Genomic DNA, 25,815 nt, shown 5'->3' with positions numbered 1-25,815 from the left:
GATTATACAGCACATATTCTATATCTCACTTAACCTCAAAATACAACATGTATGTCAGTACTAGTGAATACAGATCCACCTTGTTCTTTTAAAGACAATGTAGCAATTCGTTATTTGGATATAACATTGATTTAACATGACTCCTGTGGATGGACATTTAGATTCTTTTACTTTTTTTTTTTTTTCTTTTTGAGATGTAGTCTTGCTGTGATTTCCAGGCTGGACTAGAGGGGACAAGGAATGCTGTGGGGAGAATGCCTGGCGAATGTAAAGATCGCAGGAAGCAGCCCTTCTGCTCTGAGGAGGATGGTGGTGGGTGCTTCAGATCTGCTGGCTTCTCAGTTGTGGAGGGAGGGTCCCCTGAGCAGCCTGGTTCTTCTTCGCTGTCGTTTAGGCTGATGGCCTGTGTTGATTTTACTTAAAATACACAGTTTCATTTTGTTCAGAGGTTGAGCAGTGATGATCTCCTGTCCCTGGTTTTTGTGTGTCAGCCTCCTCTTGAGAAAAAGGCTTTTTAGCATAAAATCTAGATCTTTTAAAATTTCCAGTAATTTCAAAGCACTAATGAAATACTTCTTTTCTATAGCCTGGAAGGACTTTTTACATTTATTAACTTAAGGTAGGGCGTGTAATTTATCCATGTGTATGATTTTTAAGGTCTTGATAACTTGTTGTGCTTATCAGAGTTTATTGGTTATCTGGGTTATTTGGTTTCTTTGGACTTTGTCTAGTTTTTAATTTACGATTTTTAGTGTAAGCTACTGTAAGTCTTGACACTAACAAGTTGCCTGATAACTTTTGGATAAATAATCATGATAAAATAAACTTCTCAGACTACAGAACAATGGAATGTACCGATTCTTTATAATCCAGTTGATGTTGGCTAGTATGATCAAGTATAAAACAATATTGATGTAAAATTAGAAGCACTTCATCAAATATTTGTTTAAATCTTAAATATGTTGTGTGGTTGAAGATACAAGCCTTCTTCAGGTTCTAGGTTAGCTGTTCTGTTTCTGTTTTTCATTCTCATGAATTTAAATGACACTAGTTAAAGAAGCTTGAAATCCACAGAAGCAATTAGTACCTTGATTAATGTTACACTAGATAAGTAGATTGAATCTGCTCATTTTTTTCTTAAAAGACAAGAATTCTGATGAAAATGCGTTAGAGAAATCAATGCATGCAAAGCACCCAAGTAGATTAAAAAACTAACTTATTGATTAAAACTGAGTAACAGATACTGCTCATCTCACTAAGCCCTCTCCTAAGGTGAAAGAGAAAATCAGAATAAAGCCCGGCATGTTTTCAAAGAATTCACTTGTATCAGACCATCTCATCATATTTTATTCTTTCCATGTTTTAAGAAAATTAAAAGGCAGGCAAAATATTTCACTTACTTATTGAATTTTATAAAAAAATCTCTAAGAACAAGTGACAGGAGCATTGAAAAGGTGGCCTTTCAACTTTTTTTTTTTTCATTACCTCTGAATCTTTTTACCAGAACTGAGAAAGGCAACCGTTATATCCTGAAAGAAAAAATCCCATACCCCTGGTTATTCTTCTTTCTTTCTTTCTTTTTTTTTTTTTTTTTTTTTTTTGAGATGAGGGTCTTGCTTTGTTGTCCAAGGCGACAAAGTCCCAGAACTGGAACTGTAGGTGCACACCAGGCCCCCCAGGTGGTTGGTCTATTAGTACTGTGTGTAGCTCTCTCCTGTGCTCTTTGGATGACTAGTTTCCCTTTCAGGTCTTGTGCCAGGCAGACTTTCATGGTTTTTGAAGTTCTTTCTTGTCTTCCAGAATAATTGTATAGTACTGCAGTATTAATAGTATGGTGTCAACTTTTCTAGTGTAAACTAATTTTTAATAATTTACTCATGTTAGTTGATTAAGAAATAGGCCTTATTGGATTTCTCATCAGTCATTTTTCTAGTTAAGTCTTGGAGTGGCTTTATGGTGAATGGCAGGTAAAGCAGATTTAAAAAAATTTTTTTTAGTTGTTGATAGATCTTTATTTTATTTATTTATGTGGTGCTGAAAGTCAAACCCAGTGCCTCATACCTGCTAGACAGGTGCTGTATCATTGAGCTATAACCTCGGCCCAGGTTAAGCAGATATTGTTTGCTTGGTACCAAGCTTTATACCACTTGAATATTTAGTAAACTCAAAAATGGAAAAAACTAAATTTGAATTTTGCCTGTGTGTTTGACTAGTAGTGATTTTTCTTTCTTTCCTTTTTTTTTTTTTTTTTTTTGTTACTGGGTATTGAGCCCAGGAGCAGTCTATCACTGGGCCTCATCCCTAGCCATTTTTATTTTTTGAGACAGGGTCTTGCTCAGTTGCTTAGAGTCTCACTAAGTTGCTGCAGCTAGTCTCAAACCAGCCTGCTTCAACCTCTTGAACTGTTAGGATTACATATGGGAACCATCACACCCAGCTTGATTTTTTTTTTTTAATTTCATGTTGTGGAGTGTATAGTTTTTAAATATATATTTTTATAGTTTGAAGAGGTAATACATTCACTTGGTTCAGAATTCAAAAGAAAGGAAAAGTTAGCCATTCAGTTAAATTCTGTGTAGGAAACATACTGAGTTTCCTCTTTATTTCTCTTCTGTCTGCTTACTGTAATCTGATTTTGATTCACATTGTAAATGATGCCTTTAGAATATCTAAATAATATCTATTCTGACCTATCTTTGTGTTCATATTTTTTGAAATTTCATTTTTCTTCCACTCAAGTATAATAAGTTTTAAATTTAAAATTATAATCATGAGATACAAACTTAGTTTTTAGAAATTCATATGGAATAATAAAAGACCCAGAATAGCAAAAACAATACTAAGCAGGAAGTGTGAATCAGGCGGTATAGCGATACCAGACTTCAAACTATACTACAGAGCAATAGTAACAAAAACAGCATGGTACTGGTACCAAAACAGGCGGGTGGACCAATGGTACAGAATTGAGGACACAGTAACCAATCCACAAAACTACAACTATCTTATTTTTGATAAAGGGGCTAAAAGCATGAAATGGAGGAAGGATAGCATCTTCAACAAATGGTGCTGGGAAAACTGGAAATCCATTTGCACCAAAATGAATCTGAATCCCTATCTCTCGCCGTGCACAAAAGTTAACTCAAAATGGATCAAGGAGCTTGATATTAAATCAGAGACATGGCATCTGATAGAAGAAAAAGTTGGCTACGACCTACATGCTGTGGGGTCGGGCTCCAAATTCCTCAATAGGACACCCATAGCGCTAGAGTTAACAAATAGAATCAACAAATGGGACTTACTCAAACTAAAAAGTTTTTTCTCAGCAAAAGAAACAATAAGAGAGATAAACAGGGAGCCCACATCCTGGGAACAAATCTTTACTCCACACACTTCAGATAGAGCCCTAATAACCAGAATATACAAAGAACTCAAAAAATTAGACAATAAGATAACAAATAACCCAATCAATAAATGGGCCAAGGACCTGAACAGACACTTCTCAGAGGAGGACATACAATCAATCAACAAGTACATGAAAAAATGCTCACCATCGCTAGCAGTCAGAGAAATGCAAATCAAAACTACCCTAAGATACCATCTCACTCCAGTAAGACTGGCAGCCATTAGGAAGTCAAACAACAATAAGTGCTGGAGAGGATGTGGGGAAAAGGGCACTCTTGTTCATTGCTGGTGGGACTGCAAATTGGTGCAGCCAATTTGGAAAGCAGTATGGAGATTTCTCGGAAAGCTGGGAATGGAACCACCATTCGACCCAGCTATTCCCCTTCTCGGTCTATTCCCTAAAGCCCTAACAAGAGCATGCTACAGGGACACTGCTACATCGATGTTCATAGCAGCTCAATTCACGATAGCAAGACTGTGGAACCAGCCTAGATGCCCTTCAATAGATGAATGGATAAAAAAAATGTGGCATTTATATACTATGGAGTATTATTCTGCATTAAAAAATGACAAAATCATAGAATTTGGAGGAAAATGGATGGCATTAGAGCAGATTATGCTAAGTGAAGCTAGTCAATCTTTAAAAAACAAATACCAAATGACTCCTTTGATATAAGGGGAGTAAACAAGGACAGGGTAGGGACGAAGAGCTTGAGAAGATTTACATTAAACAGGGATGAGAGGTGGGAGGGAAAGGGAGTGAGAAGGGAAATTGCATGGAAATGGAAGGCGATCCTCAGGGTTATACAAAATGTCATATAAGAGGAAAGGAGGGGCAAGACAAGATAATACAAATGGAAGAAATGATTTACAGTAGAAGGGGTAGAGAGAGAAAAGGGGAGGGGAGGGGAGGGGAGGGGAGGGGAGGGGGGATAGTAGAGAATAGGACAGACAGCAGAATACATCAGACACTAGAAAGGCAATATGTCAAGCAATGGAAGGGAAACTGATATGATACAGCAATTTGTATATGGGGTAAAAGGGGGAGTTCATAATCCACGTGAATCAAACTGTGTAATATGATGTATTAAGAACTATGTAATGTTATGAACGACCAATAAAAAAAAAAAAAAAAACTTAGTTTTTAATCAGCTTAATTTGCAGCTTCTCTATAGCAGCATGATATTTCTCAGGAGATGACTAGCTCAGGCCAATTTTTTAAAAATTGATTTACTCACTTAATTTTAAAATTATCAGTGATTTTTTAATATAATAAACAATAAAAAGTACTATATGGATCCTTAGATATGTAATTCTTAAAATACAGATCTAGATGATAAAGATTTGGAGCTATTTCAGAAAACAATCTTAAAAAAACCCCTTAATGCAGATTGACTACTTACTAAGCTAAAAAGACAAAAATATAACATTGGGTCTGATATGGAAAGGTCATCAAGATAAATTGTGAGATGAAAGAAAGCGCAGAGTAGTGCATATTGTATACCATCTTTTATTTTTTTTAAAAAAGGAAAACTAAAATGTATGTTCATATTTGCTTTTGTGTGCCCAAGGTACCTTTGGAAGTATACAACAGGAAACCATTAAAAGCAAATGAGTAGGAGACTGAACTCTTTACCTTGCTGAGTTTTTTTTTTTTTTCCCCCTTCCTTTTGTGGCTTTAAAAATTTTTTGAATATATTAAAATGAATGTTAAATTTGTTTTAAAAAATAAATTTAAATAATAAAAATTTTAAAAAGAAAATTTAATATAAAACAGTTTGCAAGTTTAGTACATTTTTTGTTATTTTCCTAGGAAAATCTCTAGAGATAAAGTCCTTGGATTTTTTGCAAAGGTTTGTGAACTGAAAGGTATAAGAAATATGTTTAAATACTACCTCCTTCTTTCTCTTCCTGCCCCTAAATGGCAGAGGCCTTATTTTATTGTAACCTTTTTTTTCTTTTTCTCCCCTCCCCTCCTTTTTTTTTTTTTTTTTTTTAAAGGCTGGTGGGGTAGCAGGTGCCTCTGTTGACTTGATATTATTTCCTCTGGATACCATTAAAACCAGGCTGCAGAGTCCCCAAGGATTTTATAAGGCCGGTGGTTTTCGCGGAATATATGCTGGTGTTCCTTCTGCTGCTATTGGATCCTTTCCTAATGGTAAACATGACATTGATATTCTCACTGCTATAAAGCCAAGATAATAGGATTTATTTCCAGAATGGTATGAGGGGATACATAGTTCCTTCTGTGTTGTAACTAATCTTCTGATTTTATTTTCCATTGTTTAACCCACAATTTTTGAATAGGTAGCACTGGGGATTCCCTTATATTATCTTTGTAATAGAAAAACAATTTCCCAGCGACTCAGGAAGCTGAGGTAGGAGAATCACAAGTTTGAGGCCCATGTGGGCAACTTAGCAAGGCCTTGACTTAAAGTGAAAAAGTGTGGAGATGTAGCTCAGTGGTAGAGCACCTCTGAATTTAGTCCCCGGTTCAGAGAGAGAAACAGGAACAACCTTGCTTGCATATTGGAATCTCCTGGGCTTTAAACAATACTGATGCCTGTGTTTCACCCTCAGAAATAGGTTCTGGGTCTTGTCTGACAATCAGCAGTTTTTTTTTTAGCTTCCCAGGTGATTCTAGTATGGAGCCAAGTTGGATAACTTGGACTCATCTGATCACTGAAGAGTTTAAAATACTTGGAGATTCTTGTGTAGCAGGTGAGCTCAATCTTTTAGTCTTTTAATTGTAGTTAGATTATGCAGGTGTTTTTTTACAGGCTTCCGCCTGATATTCTGATTTCAGCATCTTTTTTTTTTTTTTTTGTACTGGGGATTGAACTCAGGGGCACTGTGCTACATCTCCAGCCCTATTGTGTATTTTATTTGGAGTCAGGGTTTCACTGAGTTGCATAGCGCCTCGATTTTGCTGAGGCTGGCTTTGAACTTGCGATTCTCGTGTCTCAACCTCCTGAGCTGCTGGGATTACAGATGTGCAGGTGTGAGCCACTGCTCCCCACTTTCAGCATCTTTGTTTTGGTTTTGAAGTCATGTGACTTTTGGCCCTCTTATTCTGCAACAGTATAATCTGTTTTATGGAATCTACTTCTTGGTACATGTCTTGCTGATACTTTTCTCATTTCAGTTGTTTATTTTGCAGTGCTAAGGATTGAACCCAAGCCTCATGCATGCTGAGCAGGTACTCTGCCACTGAGCCACATCCCTAGCTGGTGATGAATGCTTCTTGTGGCACTGAAAATAAACTAAATCAATAATAACAAAAAGGCACACAATACACATCCACAAAATCACAGTCCTAGGAGATTCTTAAATTCTGGGTTTTGATTTATTTTTTCAGGATAATTCATGAGAAATTTTTCTTCTTAGGTTAATCTGACCTTTAAGTGCCAGATCTGTGAGCATATCATTCACATAAAGATTGTACCACAAATAATAGTATCTCTGTCCTTTTGTTTATTACTTCCCCTTCTCCTCGCCCAGCAGCCTGTTGAACAGCAAGCTGTTTTGGGTTTATCTTGACTTTTTGTATGCCTTAATACTTTGAGTAATTGGTTATAACAAGTTATTATTGAGCACCTATTCCATGTCAAGCATGGCTCTAAGGGTGTGAGGGGCATGGATATGAACCAAGTTTGTCCACATTGGACTCACCTGATCACTGAAGAGTTTAAATACTGATTCCTGTGGCTCACCTCAGAGGTTATGATTTAATCCATCTGAGGTATGTCCTGGTCATTGGTGGTTTTAAAAAATTCCAAGGCGATTCTAATATGCAGACAAATTTAAAAACCTTTGAGCTAGGGAATTGTACAGGAATATGTCACTAAGTCCCTATCTTTTGGTCACAGGTTTATTTGGTTTTCTCCTTCACCTATACTCATTGTTCTTTAGATCTTTGTCTCTTACATATGACACAAAAGCATTCCTGTGGGTTAGGTGTAGTATTAGTTGTAGTCTTAGAGTATATGATGCTGTCTCAATGATCACAGGATTATTTTACATTCTTTTTTTTTTTTTTTTTTTTTAGAGAGAGAGAGAGAGAGAGAGAGAGAGAGAGAGAGAGAGAGAAAGAATTTTTTTTTTAATATTTATTTTTTAGTTCTCGGCGGACACAACATCTTTGTTGGTATGTGGTGCTGAGGATCGAACCCGGGTCGCATGCATACCAGGCGAGCGCGCTACCGCTTGAGCCACATCCCCAGCCCTATTTTACATTCTTTACTGAGGATTTACATACAGAATGTGGTTTTGAACTTGTGTGTGGGGGTGTGTGTGCAGAATGGGGGCAGTGGTATCTTTTTTGTCTTTCTTGCTTTTTTTGCCATCTACACAACTTCAGCAGATGGAGGGTGCAAGAGAAGTCAAAGTTTTTTTTTATTCTTTTGCTGTCTTCCTACAGATTTTGAATGAATTGCATTTTCCTTTCTGCTTTCTTTTGTCTTTAACTGTTGGTTAAGGTTCTAGTCTAGGAACAGAATGCCACTATAATCATCAGAGCTGAGGGGTTGGCATGGAGGGGACAGAAGATTGAAAGACCCATATTGAAGGCCCACATTTAGGAGCCTTATTCCCTTTATTTTTATTAATTTTTTTAGGTGTAGATGGACACAATAGCTTTATTTATTTTTATGTGGTGCTGAGGATGGAACCCAGTGTGCCTCACACTTGTGAGGCAAGTGCTCCACCACTGACCTACAGCCTCAGCCACCTTATTCCCTTTTTAATAGCACGTGTAAGGAAAGTATGGCATTTTTTTTTTTTTTTTTTTTTGCTGGGGGCCGGGGATGGGCTAGAAGAGACTCTTATCAGATAGCCCGTGTCTCCTTTTTTGAGGACTTGCTCTGATCTTCATTTGGAATTTTATTGTGCCATCATTTTTCATTAATGGAATCTTTTTTGGATGCTGTGCACTTGGGGACAGGGGTTGGAGGTTACAGACCTAAAAGACATGAAGTATCACACAAGTAGTCACAAAATTGGGCAAGCTTGAGGCAACTGACCATGAAACTTAGGAAGTTTTAGTACTTTCTTCCTTTGCCTTGGAGTGGGTATAGAGATGCTAGTAGCTGCAGAACCTACAGCTGAATGCCATCAAGGATAATATTGTAGTGGGCCAAAGTGTGACAAGCTGTATGAAGAACCACACGGGAACAGGCCTGTGTTAACTGGGCCAGGTCACTGAATTGGTAGTGACTTCTGTGGACTACGGGCCTGCATATTTGTTGGCAGCCTCAGATCACTGAGTTTTACTATCAGGCAGTTTTTCTGAGTGTTTCAGACTTGACTGTGATAAATTCTAATGTCCTTCAAAAGATGAATTTGTTATTCTTTTTTCTTTCATTCTTTATCTTTTATGGACATGATAAACACTTTTTGATTAACAGTACAAGTTTTAAAGCCCTCATGTACAGCTATAATTAGTTCATGGTGATAGAGATAGCTCTTCTGAGATACTGATTTCCAGTTCTAATTAAGCATTTGATTGTTTCCTTGTTGTAGGGGTAAATTGATGTAGGAGGGTGCAGTGGCGCACACCTGTAATCCCAGCAACTTGGAAGACTGAGGCAAGAGGAATTGCAAAATCAAAATAAAAAATAAAAAGCCTGGGGATTAACTGGGCACAGTGGTGCACACCTTTAATCCCAGCAACTTGGGAGGCTGAGGCAGGAGAATTGAAAGTTCATAGCCAGCCTTAGCAGCTTAGCGAGGCCCTAAGCAATTTTGTGAGACTGTGTTTCAAAATAAAAAATGGGGCTGGGGATGTGGCTTAGTGGAGAACACACTATTCAATCCTTAGTGCTACCAAAAAAAAAAAAAAAAAAAAAAAGGTAAATTGACATTAAAAAGTAGCTATGGCTATTTTGGGTAACCAGCAATAATAAAGCATATAGAATACACGTTGTATTTTAAGTAAAGGCATATGTTTACATTTTTGACTTATTTATAAACCAGTGAGATGTTTGTTTTATGACCAAGTGTAAGATCTTCTGGAACACAGAAACTCCTAACCCTCACCTTGTCTAAAAAGTTGACTAGAACAGTGTTAAGTAACTTGTCATTCAGCCTGGCAAATGCTAGGTTAGCTGATAAGCTCTGTCGGTATGGGGATCACGTTGTCTGCATTTTTCTAATTTGGGATTGGGCATGTAATATGGGCTCAGTAAATTCTGAAAGAGTGATGGAAAAAAGTTACGTTTATCTGTTGTCTCATAATGTAATAATTATTGTCATACCTTTCGGAAAAAACTATTTCTTTACGGTGGGAATGTGTATTTAAGCTTTGTAAAAAGACTGGCTTGTTTAAATTTCAGCTGCTGCATTTTTCCTCACCTATGAATATGTGAAATGGTGTTTGTACACTGATTCATCTTCGTATTTGATGCCTGTGAAGCACATGTTGGCTGCCTCTGCTGGAGAAGTGGTGAGTTGCAAGTTAATATGTGATAGACTTCAGAAATATAAATCATGCATACTTTTTTTTGGTACAAATTTCTTTTTTTAAAATTTATTTTCAAATGATACATAAAAATGCAAAAGTTGTGCCTGTTTAGGGGATACCATGTAACATTTCAATATATGTATATGCTGTCTAATGTTTAAATACTTCTTGACATTTTTAATTTTTTTTATGGTGGTATTTATTTCTCTTAAATAATTTTTTTTTTTTAATTATGAAAGGAAGAGCTGGGGTTGTGGCTCAGTGGTAGAGCACTTGCCTGGCATGCGTGAGGCACTGGGTTCGATCCTCAGCACCACATAAAAATAAAAATGAAGGTATTGTGTCCACCTACAACTAAAAATTATAAATATTTTTAAAAAATAAAATAAAATTATGAAAGGCATAAGTCACAATAAATGTAGGTGAATCATACATGTCAGTTAAAAGGTAGTCTTGGGGATGAAAGAAAAATTCAGCTGTTCTAAAACGAGAGAGAGTTCTAAAACAATGACACACAAAACATTAAATGAAAGAAATGGAAGAACCCTTTCACCTGTAGGTTGTGTTGGTTTTGTATTATGTCAGCATAACTGAGTTGGAACTGTTTTTCCCAAAATTCCTAGTTATGGGTCAGGTCAGCCACAGAGGAATTTGCAGAAGGTTCGTAAGGGAAGTTAAGCAGCAGCTGCATTTATGCTCAGAAGGTGGGCTTAGTGTTGGGCACTGTTGCAGCATCTCTCTGTCCCTGATCTCTGCTGTCTTGGCCTCTGGCTAACAGTTCTCCAGTTCCCATCTTTCCCTGCAGCTTCTCCAGATTGTGGGTCAAGTGTCTGAGCCCTGCAGGGCAGGATGCTAGCTTAAATTTAGTTTATCTCATAGGTTAGTGAGAAATAGATGGGAATTACGATTTGTTTTTTTTTTTTTTCCTCACTTTACTAAATTTAGGGAATACTGATGAAATAGAGTTGTGTTATGTTAATACTGGGCAAAAAGAATTTAAGGCACCAGAGAGTCTAGAACATAATGACTCAAGGAACAATTCTGGGAGATGTAACAAGCCTGAACTATATGAATAACATAGTCCAGAACATATGAAGCAAAACCAGACAAGATGATAAGAAAAATAAACAGCAGTATAGTCTTACTTGGAGATGTGACTATCTCTGAAAGCATTCAGACTAGGCAGATGTAAACTTACTCAGGATGTAGAAGATGTGAACAACACAATGAATTGGTCTAATGGATTTATATAGGACTTCACCTCAACAGTTAAGAAATACATATTTCAAGCATACTTGGAAGGTTAACAAAAATGGACACCCCATTCCACAGGTGAGCTTCAACAAGTACAATAGAGACAACGTTGTACATATGGTTTGACAACTGACTATAATGAAAACGAATGCCAGGTTGTCATTACCATGAGTTTAGAAAACAAACCCTTTTGTAAATAATTCATGAGCTAAAGAAAAACTCATAATGTGAATGGAAAAGTGTCTCATACCCAAAGCGTACACAGTTATGGTTTAAAATAGACAAACCAGGCCTGGGTGGTGGCTCAGTGGTAGAGTGCTTGCCTAGCATGTGTGGGGCACTGAGTTCGATTCTCAGCACTGCATGTTAATAAACAAAGTCCACTGACAACTAAAAAATAAAAAATAAAAAAAATAAAATAGACAAACCAAATCTAATTCAGAGGAGCACTAATAAAACCCAAACTATCTTCACTCTTCTCATTAATATACCTTTCTCTCTGTCCTTTCTCCCCAATATAAGGGAGAATTTCTCCCTATTGTCTACTAACATGATTTTTGTTAGCTAGAAATTATCTATTCTCTACTAGTGTTATTTTTCCCCCTTATTTCCTCCTTTTTTTTTTTTTTAATTGATTTTGGTCATACCAGTAGAAGTGCTCTACCACTGAGTTACGTCCCCAGACTGTCGCGACCCCTCGCCGGCAAGGGAAACACGACACAGGATTCTTCTTTCAGCAGTTTACTCAGGACCTTTGAATCATGATGAGAAAACAGGAACAAGAGAGGAAAGAGCACGAGCGGTCGGTCTGCCCTAGCTTAAGTACCCAGCCTCGCCAATGAACTAGCACCACGTGGAGGAGTCTAGTAGGTACAGCGCAGCGGAAGCAAGCCAGAGCCCAGCCCCACAGCCTTACAAGGAGTTGTTTACTTCTAATAACTCCAACCGCTAAGTCATCAGAAGCAGGAAGCCAGCGCCATTTTCAGGGTGCGGTCGCCGGCTCCCAACACCAGACCTTTAAAATTTTTTAAAAATTTTGGGACAGGCTGTCACTAAATTACTCAGGCTAGCCTCAAATTTACAATTCTCCTCCCTCAGCCTCCAAGTAGTTGGAATTATAGGCCTGGGTCACCACTTCTGGCCTGCAGCATTGTGATAGGCAGAGTGTGAACAGGCATGGACCACACAGTAAAGGAAAGGGTCCTTAATTGAACACCACCTTTTTTCCTCATAATGGTGTATGTTTACATTAGAAAACTTGGAAAATGAATCAGCAAATAATATGTAACATTTACATAAAAACAATATATATGTATAAAACAATTGCAATATATTATGGTTTTGTTTTCTATGCACTTTTTCTGCCTTAGCAAATTTGACTGAGAATCTAATTTGTTTTGTAATCTGCTGTTCTTTGCTTACAAATATGGTAAATTAGGGGTAAGAAAAAGGGAGATCTTAACAGAAAAATAAAATAAATACTAACTTTAGTTTTAGTTTTAGCCAGGTGCAGTGGTGCATGTCTGTAATCCTAGCCCCTGGGGAGGCTGAGGCAGGAGGATCAAGGCCAGCCTCAGCAACTTCGTGAGGCCCTAAGCAACTCAGTGAACCTTGTCTCTAAATAAAATGCAAAATAGGGCTGGGGATGTGGCTCTGAGTTCAATCCTTGGTGCCAAAAAAAAAAAAAAAGATAATTTCAAAAACAGCTTTATCAAGATATAATTTATACATCACACAATTCATTCATTTAAAGTACACAATTTAGTGGTTTTTCGTATGTTCGTAGGGATGTGCCATCATCATGAGAGTCAATTTTCAAATATTTTTATCACCCCCAAAAGAAAACCAGTGTCTAGTATTAGTCATTCTGTGTTGTACTCCAGGCCCTGCCCTCCAGACGGCCACTGGGCTACTTTTTGTCTGCATGGCTTGGTCTGTTTTAGACATTTCATATAAATACAATCCTGTAACTTGTCTTTTGAGATTTTTTTTTCCTATTAAAGTAGTTTTCCAGATTCATCCATGTTGTAGCATATATCAGCACTTCATTTCCTTTTTTGCCAGATATTTCATTGCATGGATTTTTAAATCTTACTTATCCGCTCATCAGTTGATGAACATTTGGGTTATTTGCAATTTGGGGCCATTATGAATAATGTAGTTATCAGTGTTCATGTACAACTTTTTGTGTGGACATATGTTTTTATTTGTCTTGGTATATAATTAGAATTATGGCCAGATGGTAACTTTAACCTTTTCGGGAGTTGACCAGACTGTTTTGTAAAGTGACCTCCGTTTTATATTTTATATTCTCATCAGCAACAGTGAGGTTTCCATTGTTATCTGTCTTTAATTATAGCTATCTAGTAACTATTCATTAGTATCTTATTGTGATTTTTATTTGCATTTTCGTAATGGCTAACAATTTTTTTTTTTTTAAAGAGAGAGAGAGAGAGAATTTTTCAATATTTTTTAGTTTTCGGCGGACACAACATCTTTCTTTGTATGTGGTGCTGAGAATCGAACCCGGGCCGCACGCATGCCAGGTGAGTGTGCTACCACTTGAGCCACATCCCCAGCCCAATGGCTAACAATTTTGAGAATTTTTTCTTTTTTAATTTTATTTTTTAGTTATAGATGGACACAGTACCTTTATTTTATTTTATTTATTTTTATGTGGTGCTGAGGATCAAACCCAGTGCCTCAAGTGTTAGGCAAGTGCTCTACCACTGAGCCACAACCCCAGCCCCTTGAACATTTCTTATATGCTTGGAGAACTGCTTATTCAGATCTCTACTTCTTTTAAATTGTAGTTTTTTTTTTGTGTGTGTGTGTGTGGGTGTGTTGTTGTTATCAAGTTATAGTTCTTCATGTATTCTAGACACAAGTCTCTTATCAGAGGTATGACGTTTACAAAATTTTTCTCCCATTTTATTTATTGTCTTTCTACTTTCTTAATAGTGTGCTCTGAAGCACAAGTCTTTAATATTTTTTTTTTTAGTTCTTGATGGGCTTTTTATTTTATTAATTTATCTGTATGTGGTGCTGAGAATCGAACCCAGTGCCTCACACATGCAAGGCAAGCACTCCCCCACTGAGCCACAACCCCAGCCCCAAGTTTTTAATTTTGATGATGTCCATTGTATGTTAATGTTGTTTGTGATTTTTGTGTCATATCTAAGAAATTTTGCCTGATTGAAGGTGATGAAGATAATACACTCGTGCTTTATTGTAAGAGTTTTATAGTTTTATGTCTTTATAGTTTTCTGTTTTGTTTTGAGTTAATTTTTGTATGTGGTAGAAGAAGTGCTCTAACTTTATTTTTTTGCTTGTGAATATCTACTTGTCCTACCTGTATCTTTTTTGAAAAGGCTGTTTTACCCCACCCACACTCCTACATAGAATGACCTTGGCACTCACATCAAAAATGAATTGAGGCGGGATGTAGTGGCACATGCCTGAAATCTAGCAACTTGGGAGGCTAAGGTAGGAGGATCACAAGTTTGAGGCCAGCCTAGTAAGTTTAGCAAGATCTTGGCTCAAAAAACAAAATAGGAGCCTGGTTTGGTGGTATACACCTATAATATCAATGGTTCGGAAGGCTGAGGCAGGAGGATAGCAGGTTCAAAACCAGCCTCAGCAAAAGCAACTCAGTGAGACCCTGTCTCCAAACAAAATACAAAAAATGCAAAATAGGGCTAAGGATGTGGTTCAGTGGTCGAGTGTCCCCGAGTTCAATCCCTGGTACTGCAGAAAAACAAAAACAAAAAGCAAAATAGGGCTGGGGATGTAGCTCAGTGGCAGAGCACTTACCTAATATGTACAATCCCCAGTTCCTAGTAGCAGCCCCCCAACCTTGCAAAAAAAGAGTTCTGAATTCTCAGTTCTATTCCATCTCCGTATGTCTGTCTTTACACCAGTACCATGTCATCTTGACTATGTAAGTAAGTGTGGAAATCAACACGAGTTCTTCATCTCTGTTCTTTTCAGTATTATTAGTATTCTTTGGAGGGGAGAACTTTGTCCATGTGAATTTTAGAAACAAACATGGTAGAATTCTGAGAGGCATTACTTTGAATCTGTAAGTTAGTTTGGGGAATATTGCTATCTTGAACAGTGTTAAGTTTTTCAATCCATATATGTGTTTGTCTTTCCAGTTTCTTTCAACACTGTTTAGTACTTTTTTTTTTTTTTTTTTTGAGAGAGAGAGAGAGAGAGAGAGAGAGAATTTTAATATTTATTTTTAGTTTTCGGCGGACACAACATCTTTATTTGTATGTGGTGCTGAGGATCGAACCCAGGCCGCATGCATGCCAGGTGAGTGCGCTACCGCTTGAGCTACATCCCCAGCCCACTGTTTAATACTTTTTAAGTTTTGTACTTTTGTTAGTTTATACATAAATAATATATTTTAAAAAATATTTATTTTTAGTTGTAGGTGGACAATACCTTTATTTTATTTTTATGTGGTGCTGAGTGTTGAACCCAGTGCCTCATGCATGCTAGGGGAGTGCTCTACCTCAGAACCATAACCCCACCCCCAATAATATATTTTTAATGCTGTTATATGTATTTTTTCTTAATTTTGTTTTAAATTAATTTATTCTACCATATAGACAATAATTTTTTTGTATATTGATCTTACATCCTGTAGCCTTGCTAAACTAAAATATAATTTTTTTTCTTTTTTTTTTTTTTTTACTGGATCCTTTAGGATCTTCTTTCTATTCCTCTTCCCTTCATTCTCTTCCTCCTTCTCCATCAAAGCCAGGGCCCTATGCATACTAGGCATGTGATCAACCAGTGAGCTATATCACCAACCCTAGTGTTTTCTATGTACAAAATTATATCTATAAATAGAGATATTTTTCTTTCTCCCTTTCTGATCTTTATACTTTGACTGTTTTTCTTTCCTCCATCTTTTTGGCACAATTGCCTTGGTTGGAGACCCCAGTACAATTCCAGATAGAAGTGGTAAGAGCAGATATCTTTGTCTTGTTTAAGATTTTTGGAGAGAAACATTTATTCTTTCAACTGTAAGTTGTGAATTTTTCATTGATGCCCTTTATGAGGTTCTGGAAGGTACCTTCTGTTTCCTGGTTTGTTCAGTGATTTATTTACTTTCGCTTCTTTGGCATTGGGGATTAAACCCAGGAGCACTTAACCATTGAGCCACATCCCCAACCCTTTTTTAAAAAAAATATTTTTTATACTTGTAGATGGACAGCATCCCTTTATTTAATTTAATTAATTTATTTTTTTATGTGGTGCTAGGATCGAACCCAGTGTTTCACATATGCTAGGCAAGCACTCTGCTACTGAGCTGCAGCCCCAGCCCCCCAGCCCTTTTTAAAGTTTTTATTTTGAGACAGGGTCTTGCTTGCTAAGTTGCTTAGGACCTCACTAAGTTACTGAGGCTGGCTCAAACCAGTGATCCTCCTGCCTCAGCCTCCTAAATCTGTGGGATTACAGGCATGAGCCACCATGCCCAGCAGTTTATTTACTTTTTATTTATGAAGGCATGTTGAATTTTGTTGGATGCTATTTCTGCATCTCTAAGATGTTTGTGTGTTTTTGTTCTTTATTTTGTTGTGTCACACTGAGAGATTTTCACATGTTGAAAGCACCATTTTATTTCTGGGATAAATTTCACTGATCTTGATATACAATGGTTTTCATTTATTTTTAGATTTGGTTTGCTATTATTTTGTGGAGGACTTTTGCTTATTTATAAGATGTTGGTTTGTGATTTTCTTTTTTTGTGTGTGATTTTTTTTTTGCTGTTTTGGTATTCAGATAATACTGGCCTCACAGATAATTTTTTTTACAAATTGTTTTAGGAGCTAGGATTGTAGTTCTTCAGTAGAACACTTTCCTAGCCTGTGTGAGGCCTGGGGTTTGAGCCCAGCACTGGAGAAGGAGGAGGGTCGAAAGGAAGACAAAGAGGAAGAAGAGAAGTTGATTTATAGAAATGTAGTGAAATTATGCCATTTTGATCAATGAAAATACATCAGGTTATATATGGAAATCCAGGGAAAATGGAATTATGGAACAAATAGTCTCAGTTCTAGAATAAAGGAATTATTTTCTTATTCCTGTGATAATTTGAACTGTTGAGGCTGTGGCGAGTCACAGGGAAGAAGAATGATCTCTAATCCATTTTGGTATTTTTGCATTTCATATTCTTTTATATATCTATCTGGCCATAAAATTTTATACTTTCCCATTATTTTGAAATAAATTTTTTGATCTAAGAAATCAGTTCCTTGAAAAACAGATTGAAAGAAAAATTAGTCTGATTGATATTATAATCAGTGAGTTTTTTTTAAATAAGATTTCTTTTGATATTGGTTTAAAAATGATTTTGCTGAGCCTAAGTTCAACTCTGAATTCTGAAGTAAAAGTCTCTACCCTGGGACTGATGATATAGTAATTTTTGAATAACAAACAGCATAAAGTAGTTCCTCTCATAAGTCATAGACACTTTTGGAATCTAATGAAACCTGTGGCTGTTTTGCGTTCCATTTCTAGGGACTTTCATTCCCTGTATGCATGGACCCAAGGTCAAAACTCCAGTGCTAGAATTCTACCTGAAAACTTGCTTAACCTTTAGTTTAAAAGCAAAAGCTAGGCTGGGTTGTGGCTTAGCCGTAGAGTGCTCGCCTCGCAGGTGTGAGACCCTGGATTCAATCCTCAGCACCATATTAAAAAATAAACAAAATAAAGATATTGTGTCCATGTATAACTAAAAAAATATTTTAAAAAAAGCAAAAGCAACATATTTGATTTAAATAAATCTTTTAACCTTTTCTCTTAGGCTTATTTTTGGTGAATATGTTCTTGATGAGTCTTATTACATGTGATTTATTTTGAGTCTTTTACTAAAGACTCAAATGGTGTGTCTCTTGAGTTGTGGAAATTCTGTCCTTATGGCAACTTTTATTTTAGTGTTCTTTCCTTCCTTTCTCCCTCGCTCCCTCCCTCCTTCCTTCCTTCCTGGTCCTGGGGATTGCCAGGGCCTCAAGCTTGGTAAGCACGCTTTTCATCACTGAGCGTGCTCTTGGTCCCTGTCTATCTGTATTTTGTAATTGCATGTTAAATTTATTAGCTTCAAATATAATTCTATAAGTTCTATATTTAGATTACGTTTTCAAATATGTTGTTGAAAGCAAGTGGCAAATAAAGGATTTGTCCATTCTGTTTCACATGAGATCATTTTACACGAAAACTAGTTTGCCATGTTGAAGGACAGGCTTTCTTCTTCAATTTATAAGCCTTCTGACCCTTAAACCTACTAAGAAAATATAAAGTGATACAATAGCTTAGGATAGATAGTAGTTGTTAGATTGTTCATGTTAATGACATAGCTCTTCATTTTTAGAAAATATTGTATATTCTGATGTTTCTAATACCTATAATTAATATTTTTAAGAATTGAAGCTTTTTAAATGGAATCATGTTCTTATGTGAACTGTTGAGCATAAGGGGTGGGGAAGGTAGACTTTAGAATTAGGAAATAAGTATCCATAAGATTGGAGATAACACAGTTCTAGAATGTTCTTATCATTGTTGTTTATCTCATAGGGATTCCACAGTCCCTTAGGTGATAAGACCTAATGTCAAACACCTGTTTATAGTTTCCATGATTCCTGGAGAAGCTTAAGAGGAAGATTGATCAGCAAGTGGGTCCATGGATTTAGGACATCACACATGAAACATTTTTTGATACTGATTTTTAATTGATTTTAAATTCAGGTACAGTTTATTATGTTGAAAAGTTTGCCAGATTTATAAAGTTTGTGGAAACGTTGGTTCTGATGCTCTGATAAACTTGGACATTCTTTTAAGAATTTCCTGATACTGTTCAGAATTAGTTTTCCCCATAAATACTAGAGAAATAGACATACCCGCTCCTGTCTAGGTAACTTGTTTCAGTTTCATAGAACATAAATTTTGGTTTCACATTAATGCAAAAGCCGTTTCTAAAAATAGCAGAATGAAACAGGAGAATTAGAGGAGGTAAATTTTTAAGTGTAAAGTAAAAAGGAATCAAAACCAAAAACATTTTTAGCTGTTAGTGGTCAGAAAGGGATAGAAACCCAGACAGTAAGAAATAGTTTAGCTATTATTCTTCAGCACATTTGCTTTGATATAAACTTGTTATGTTAGAGATTCCTTAGAAATGATACCATATTTTGTTGGTGTCGGGTCTGTTTGTTTTAGTGATTATGAAAGCACCTTGGAAACAAAATAAAAAAACACTGCCAAAATAACAACCATTCCCTGTAGCAGCAGCTTGATTAAATCTTAATGATGAATCAGTACAACTATAATTACAACCTTCTATCTTATGCTTGTAAATTTGGAATATAGTAAATTGATCAAATGAAATTTAATATGTTACTACAGCAAGAAAAATCCTGCCATTTTTATTATAAAGTTTGCTGTACCAAATCTCTAAATCCCTACCTCATTCACTTTGCAGCTCAGTTTCCGACACACAGAACAAGCCCCGTGAGAAGTAGAATCTATAATTAAGTCCAAAGTGGGGGCAGGTTTACTTTAATAGGATGGATACTGTAACATTAAAACGGTAATGATTCCACCCCCGGGTCCCGGGGTGTGAACCCAGGGGTTCTCTACCACTAAGCTGCCTCCCTAGCCCTTTTGATTTTTCTTTTGATATAGGGTTTCACTGAGTTGCCCAGGCTGGCCGTGCATTTGTGATCCTCCTGCCTCAGCTTTCATCTTTTTTTTCAGTCCCTGGGATGACAGCTGTGTGCCACCACACCTGTGGTAGTCATTTTTTTTTTTCTTACAGGTTTTCAGATTTGACTTTTCTTGTGTCTTTTCCTCCTTGTACCTTAGCTTATGCTATTTTCAGAAATGAAAGAACCTTGGAAGTTTTTTGCAGCTAAAATTGTGTGTTTAGTATCTGAGTATAGATGACACAGATATCCTTACACACAGGTGCTGTAAGATTGTCCTCTCCAAGTGTCGTTCAGTTCCATTCTCACTAGAGATAAGAAAAGTAGGGAATATATCATGGTTTGTAAAAGCCTTTTCTGATAGCTTCTTATAGCACTTCTCCAAGTGTGGGCCAGGGAGCCGAAGATGTGTAGATCTGGGTTTTACCGAAGTATTTATTATAACCTGCCCTGATGTTTTCTTCAAGGCCCGTGGTGCGTAGAGTTCTATAGCTGGAGGCTCCTGTGGCAAGGTAACTAACAAGGCCAGTGGACATGCTTTGTGCTGCAGGCCATCAGGGGTCTTACTGGATACCAGATGAGGGAAAGCCTTCCCAGCAGTGTGGCTGTTTACAGGATTAGGTTCATTAACGATATGAGGTGTGTTTGTTAGCCACAGACACATTCTAGTTATTGTGTCTTCAGTGGTGGGAATTTAAGCTTTTTCATTTATGCTGTTAATATCTCATTTTAAAATGAATATGTAAATATCTTCACGATGTTTTCTGACTGTTTTTTTTAAACATCATTTTTTATGGTTATTGTTTATTTTTTATTTGGTGATGGGGATTGAACTCAGGGCCTCATGCCTATGGCAGGTGCTTTACAGCTGTGACCAAAAGTCCTGACAAGAACAATTTTAGAGGAGGAAAAGTTTATTTCAGAGGTCTCAATTCACAGAAGGCTGGCTCCATTCTTTGGGGCTGGAGGGGAGGCAGGACATCATGGAGGAAGAGTGTGGTGGAGGGAAGCAGCTCACATGGTGATCAGGAAGCAGAGAGAGACTCCACCCTCCAGAGACAAATAGAGACCCCATATTCCTGTTTCTGATGAACCACTTCTTCCAGACACACCCACTTGCCTCCATTTACCACCCAGTTAATCCCTGTCAGGGGATTAATCCACTGATTGGGTTAAGGCTCTCATAACCCAATCATTGTACCTCTAAACCTTGCATTGTCTCCCACGTGAGCTCTTGGGGTCTGCCTAATATCTAAACCATAATACTGACCTCTTCTAAGAAGAACCACTAAGAATTCCAAGTTCTAGGTCAGCCTAGACAACTTAGTGAGACCCTGTCTCAAAACATAGTATTTTAGAAAAATGATTGGAGTTGTAGCTTAGTGATAAAGTACCCCTGGGTTCAATTCCCAGTACTGAAAGCAAAAAGCAAAAACAAACTCCTACAACTAAAAACTTTTGAAGTGTGGCCTGTCTTTTGAATTAATCATGATTAATATTCACAAATTAATACAGGTTAACTCCCACTTGGAATTGTAATATTTTGCTAAACCCTGTGTGGCTGTATAATTTAGTCATAGGGGACTGTGTGAGTAGAAAATCAGATGGCTTCCCTGGGCCCCAGGAAAGTGCACTTATCGGATCAGAAGGAAGCTCACAGTAATGCAGCAGATAGAAATGCTCGTACATTAAGATGAACAGAGGTAGAATTGTTTGGGTATTCAGGAAAGGCCTCAAGGGTAGTTAATCTTTGAGCCACATTTAATTTAACTGGTTTATTTTGAAAATAAGTTCTGTTGTCTATATGGTGTTATAACATGCTGTAATGATTGCAGTAGTGAAGCAAATTAACATTTCCATCACTTCACATAGTTACTTTTTTTTTTTTTTGTAGTAAGAGCCTCTAAAAATCTCATACAGCAGGTACCTCAACTACAGTCCAATTCCGTTAGCTGACATTTGGGAGTGTGCTGGTTTGTTAGGTGGGCTGGTGGGAGAGGGGTCTTGGAGTCCCAAGAAGCCCCTGGTAACCACTTGCAGGTTCCTGGTGGTTGAGTGTGGGTGTGACTGGGTCATCCTGAGGTGAGCAGCTGGAGGACCTTGCCTGCCACCGTGAGGATTCTGGCTTTCACTCTTGAGGGCCCACAGAGCGGGCGACAGGGATCAGGCTTGATGTTTAGGTCTAGCTAGCAGCTGTGTTGGGAGAGTGATAGGGTCATCTCCAGGGAAGAGGGTGAAGAGGAGAAAGTGGATTCAGGAAGAGGTGGTAGCTCTTTCAGAAGCCTTCCTGCGGTGTCCCTTCAGTGTTCAGCCGGGACGCCCTTGTTAGTTGTTGTTCTGTGGGTGCTGACTCTCCAGCCGACTCTACTGAGTTGCATTTAGTAAGCACTGTCCACCTGTGGCTCAGAACACATGCAGAAAAGAGAGGAGGAGGACTGGGGGGGGGGGAAGGCTTGTCCTGGGTGACGCTGCCTGTGAGTGGCAGTTGTGGTGCACCCCTGAATGGGCTGGAGGATCCCTGATGAACATAATAAAGGGACACCTGCCTCCGGTTTCTTTCTGACTTCCTTTTCTAACGCACTGCAGACTTTCCATCTCTGGGATTCTCTTTTCCTTTCCTAATATGGTATGCAGCTTTAGTATTGATTCATGATCTCCGACAGTTTATTTCATTGATTATGATATTTAGTTAGTAGACAAGAGGGAAGGGGAGTTATGTATAAGTTAGCTTTTTAAGAGCAATTTCAATTGCTGGAACCCAGTTAAACTAAGTTCTACTTTATAGAAAAAACAACCTGATTTTCATAGAGGATGATGAAGCTGAAGAAACTATTTTAAGTCATGAATGTATTTGATCAGTTATTGTTCTAAATGAAAAATTGAATCCTCTCAAGGGCCAAATAATGAAAAGAAGTTAGGAAATTGTGAACCTGAACTTTGTTAATGAAAACTTTTATTTTGTGAAATACTGATTTAAGATTTCTTGGTAACACAGTTTCCTTTGATTTATTCAAAATATGAGTGACTCTTGTTTATCTAGCCTTGAGAGATGCTAAGAAATGGGGTAAGAAAGTTTGATCCCTGTTTTTGAGGAGCATATAAATAAATAATAAGTTGCATCCATTCATTGAATAGCCAAGGACTGTTTGGAGGGCCTCTGTAAGGAGATGGCCTGGTGTGGACCATGGGCTATGAGTTCACCCAGATCCAGATCAGAACTGTGACTTGTCCTCCTGTTTGCCTGGTGTCTGTTTGCCATTTACTTCACTGAGCTGCTGTTTCCTCATCTTGAAAAACAGGGTTAATGCTGCCCCAATCACAGCTCCTCTGGAATGAAATGGTGTAACACTACATGGTGCTCAGCCTACCACCTGACATACAAAGTGGGTAATAAATGCTGATTCTTAGTCCCATGTCACACAGATTGCTGTGTGGCACATTTTTAGACTTCTATAGTTTTGTAAGACAAACCAGCTCAGAAGGTGAAGAAAGTCAAGTTCAAAAAAAGTTTAGTGACTTGCTCAAGGTTTCCTAGGTTAGACCAATATTTCTCTTGTGTTGTCAGGAGCACCTCTATATAGACTTCAGCTTTTTATGTCATATATAAGAAATAACAAAAGTAGAGATGAAAAAGTGTTTTCCTTGGGTAACATTAAGAATTCAGATCGGGGCTGGGGATGTGGCTCAAGCGGTAATGTGCCCGCCTGGTGTGCGCAGGGCAGTGGGTTCGATCCTCAGCACCACATAATAAAAAATAAAGATGTTGGGTCCACCCAAAACTGAGAAATAAATATTAAAAAAATAAAAAAAAACAATTCAGATCACTTTGGGTTTCTTAAAATAATAAAAGGTCAGGTTCTAAAAGTCTCCACTGGGGCTGGGCACGGTGGTGCATGCCTCTGATCCCAGTGGCTCCGGGAGGCTGAGGCAGGAGGATCACAGGTTTGAAGCCAGCCTTGGCAACTTAGCAAGCTGTATGCAACTGAGAGAGACCCTGTCTCAAAAATATATAATAAAAATTAGGGCTGGGGATGTGGCTTAGTGGTTAAGTGCCCTTGGGCTCAATCCCTGGTACCAAATAAAATAAAATTTCCTATTGAGTTACTGTGGTAGGCAAAATGATGGTCCATCAAAGATGTCCTAGTCCCTGAAACCTGAGAATGGCTTACCTCATGGGGCAAAAAGGACTTTTCAGATGCAACTAAGGATCTTGAGATGAGAAGCAGTTCTTGGATTATCCACGTGAACTCCGTGTGATCAGAGGGGGATCTGTATTCCAAAGTGAGAGCAGGAGGGACAGAGAGGGAGAGACTAGATGTTAAGCTGCATCTTGAAGGTGGAGGAGGGGGCCCAAAGGAGAGCATTCATGTGGCTCCTTGTAACCTGCAGAAGGCATGCTGCCCACCACCTTGATTTTAGCTCAGGAAGAACCGTTTTGCAGGTTACCCAAACCTACCATTACCACTAAGAACGTGGTAGTTTGTTATAGCAACAATAGGAAGCTAATCCAGTTACCATTATAGTCTCCTCCCCTTTCAGTTTTGTTTATTGGTAGAAATCTGTAAATTTGTTTCTGAAGCTTTTGTCATCTCCCATGAAGTCATGTCTAGTTTATAGAAATGTTCAAAAGAGAAGGAGCCATTCAAGTTAAGTGCATTGTGTCCAGTTCTGTGAACAGCTTTTAAACACGTGGCCTAAAAGTCAATATAATTGTTTTCATTGAGAAGACTGTTGGTCTATGTAGTCTGGATTATCCAGGGAGGGTGGTAGTAGTTTTGTCAGGCCAGAGGACAAGGCTTCTTACAGAGATTTTCATTTTCTTACAATGCTTATTGGCTGTTGTGTAGGTGGAAAGAGTCTGATAAGGAAGAAATATAATCTTATGCCTCAGTGAAAGTGGATAAAATTTAAACCTGAGATTGTGACTCAGTGGTAGAGCACTTGCCTAGAATGTGAGACCCTGGGTTTAATTCTCAGAACAACATATAAATATATGAATAAAATAAAGGTCCTTCAATGTCTTAAAAAAAAAAAATGCCGTTGGGATTTGCTCTTTGGTTTACCAGCAGCTGCAATTCCATATGCAGCCAGAAGACGGCAGACTTGACACACAGATGAAGGTTTTTCATTTTAAATGGAGGTATAGAAAGATATGTTCGGTATTCTTTTTTTTTTTTTTATTGATTGTTCAAAACCTTACAGAGCTCATGATATATCATCTTTCATACATTTGACTCAATTGGGTTTTGAACTCCCATTTTTACCCCAAATACAGATTGCAGAATCACATCTGTTACATACTCACATTTTTACATAATGGCATATTAGTGACTGTTGTATTCTGCTACCTTTCCTATCCCCTACTATCCCCCCTCCCCTCCCCTCCCCTCCCATCTTCCCTCTCTACCTCCTCTGCTGTTGTTCACTTCTCTCCCTTTTTTCCCCTCCCCCTTGCCCCTCATAACCTTTTATAATTTTGTGTATCATTGAAGGTCTCCTACCATTTCCATATGCTTTCCCTTCTCTCTCCCTTTCTCTCCCCCCATTCGTCTTTGTTTACTGTTAGTCTTTTCCTCATGCTCTTCCTTCCTGTTCTGTACTTAGTGGCTCTCTTTATATCAAAGAAGACATTTGGCATTTGTTTTTTAGGGCTTGGCTAGCTTCACTTAGCATAATCTGCTCTAATGCCATCCATTTCCCTGCAAATTCTATGATTTTGTCATTTCTTAGTGCTGCATGATACTCCATTGTGTATAGATGCCACATTTTTTTTTATCCATTCATCTATTGAAGGGCATCTAGGTTGGTTCCACAGTCAAGCTATTGTGAATTGTGCCGCTATAATCTTTGATGTGGCCGTATCCCTATAGTGCACTCTTTTAAGGTCCTCAGGGAATAGTCCGAGAAGGGCAATAGCTGGGTCAAATGGTGGATCCATTCCCAGCTTTCCCAGGGATCTCCATACTGCTTTCCAAATTGGCCTCACCATTT

General features: G+C 37.8%; 1 protein-coding gene across 4 annotated transcripts in view; it reads left to right on the top strand.

Moving 5' to 3' along the window:
- The window catches only part of Slc25a26 (solute carrier family 25 member 26), a 138,684-nt gene that overhangs the window by 6,272 nt on the left and 106,597 nt on the right, over positions 1–25,815 (top strand). For 2 of the 4 annotated variants that reach the window (XM_026397844.2, XM_026397842.2), the window contains exons 2-3: positions 5,404–5,560; positions 9,735–9,844. In XM_026397844.2, the coding sequence (XP_026253629.1) occupies positions 5,404–5,560; positions 9,735–9,844 (267 nt within the window). Of the gene's footprint in view, positions 1–5,403; positions 5,561–6,028; positions 6,124–9,734; positions 9,845–25,815 lie in introns of those variants that run through there. The other 2 variants (XM_026397843.2, XM_026397845.2) reach the window with 2 other exon arrangements.

Source organism: Urocitellus parryii, chromosome 3 (genome assembly GCF_045843805.1).
Source record: "Urocitellus parryii isolate mUroPar1 chromosome 3, mUroPar1.hap1, whole genome shotgun sequence".
NCBI classification, from domain to species: Eukaryota; Metazoa; Chordata; class Mammalia; order Rodentia; family Sciuridae; genus Urocitellus; species Urocitellus parryii.
The sequence above is the reverse complement of the archived record's forward strand: the minus strand, read 5'-3'. Positions and strand labels throughout refer to the sequence as shown.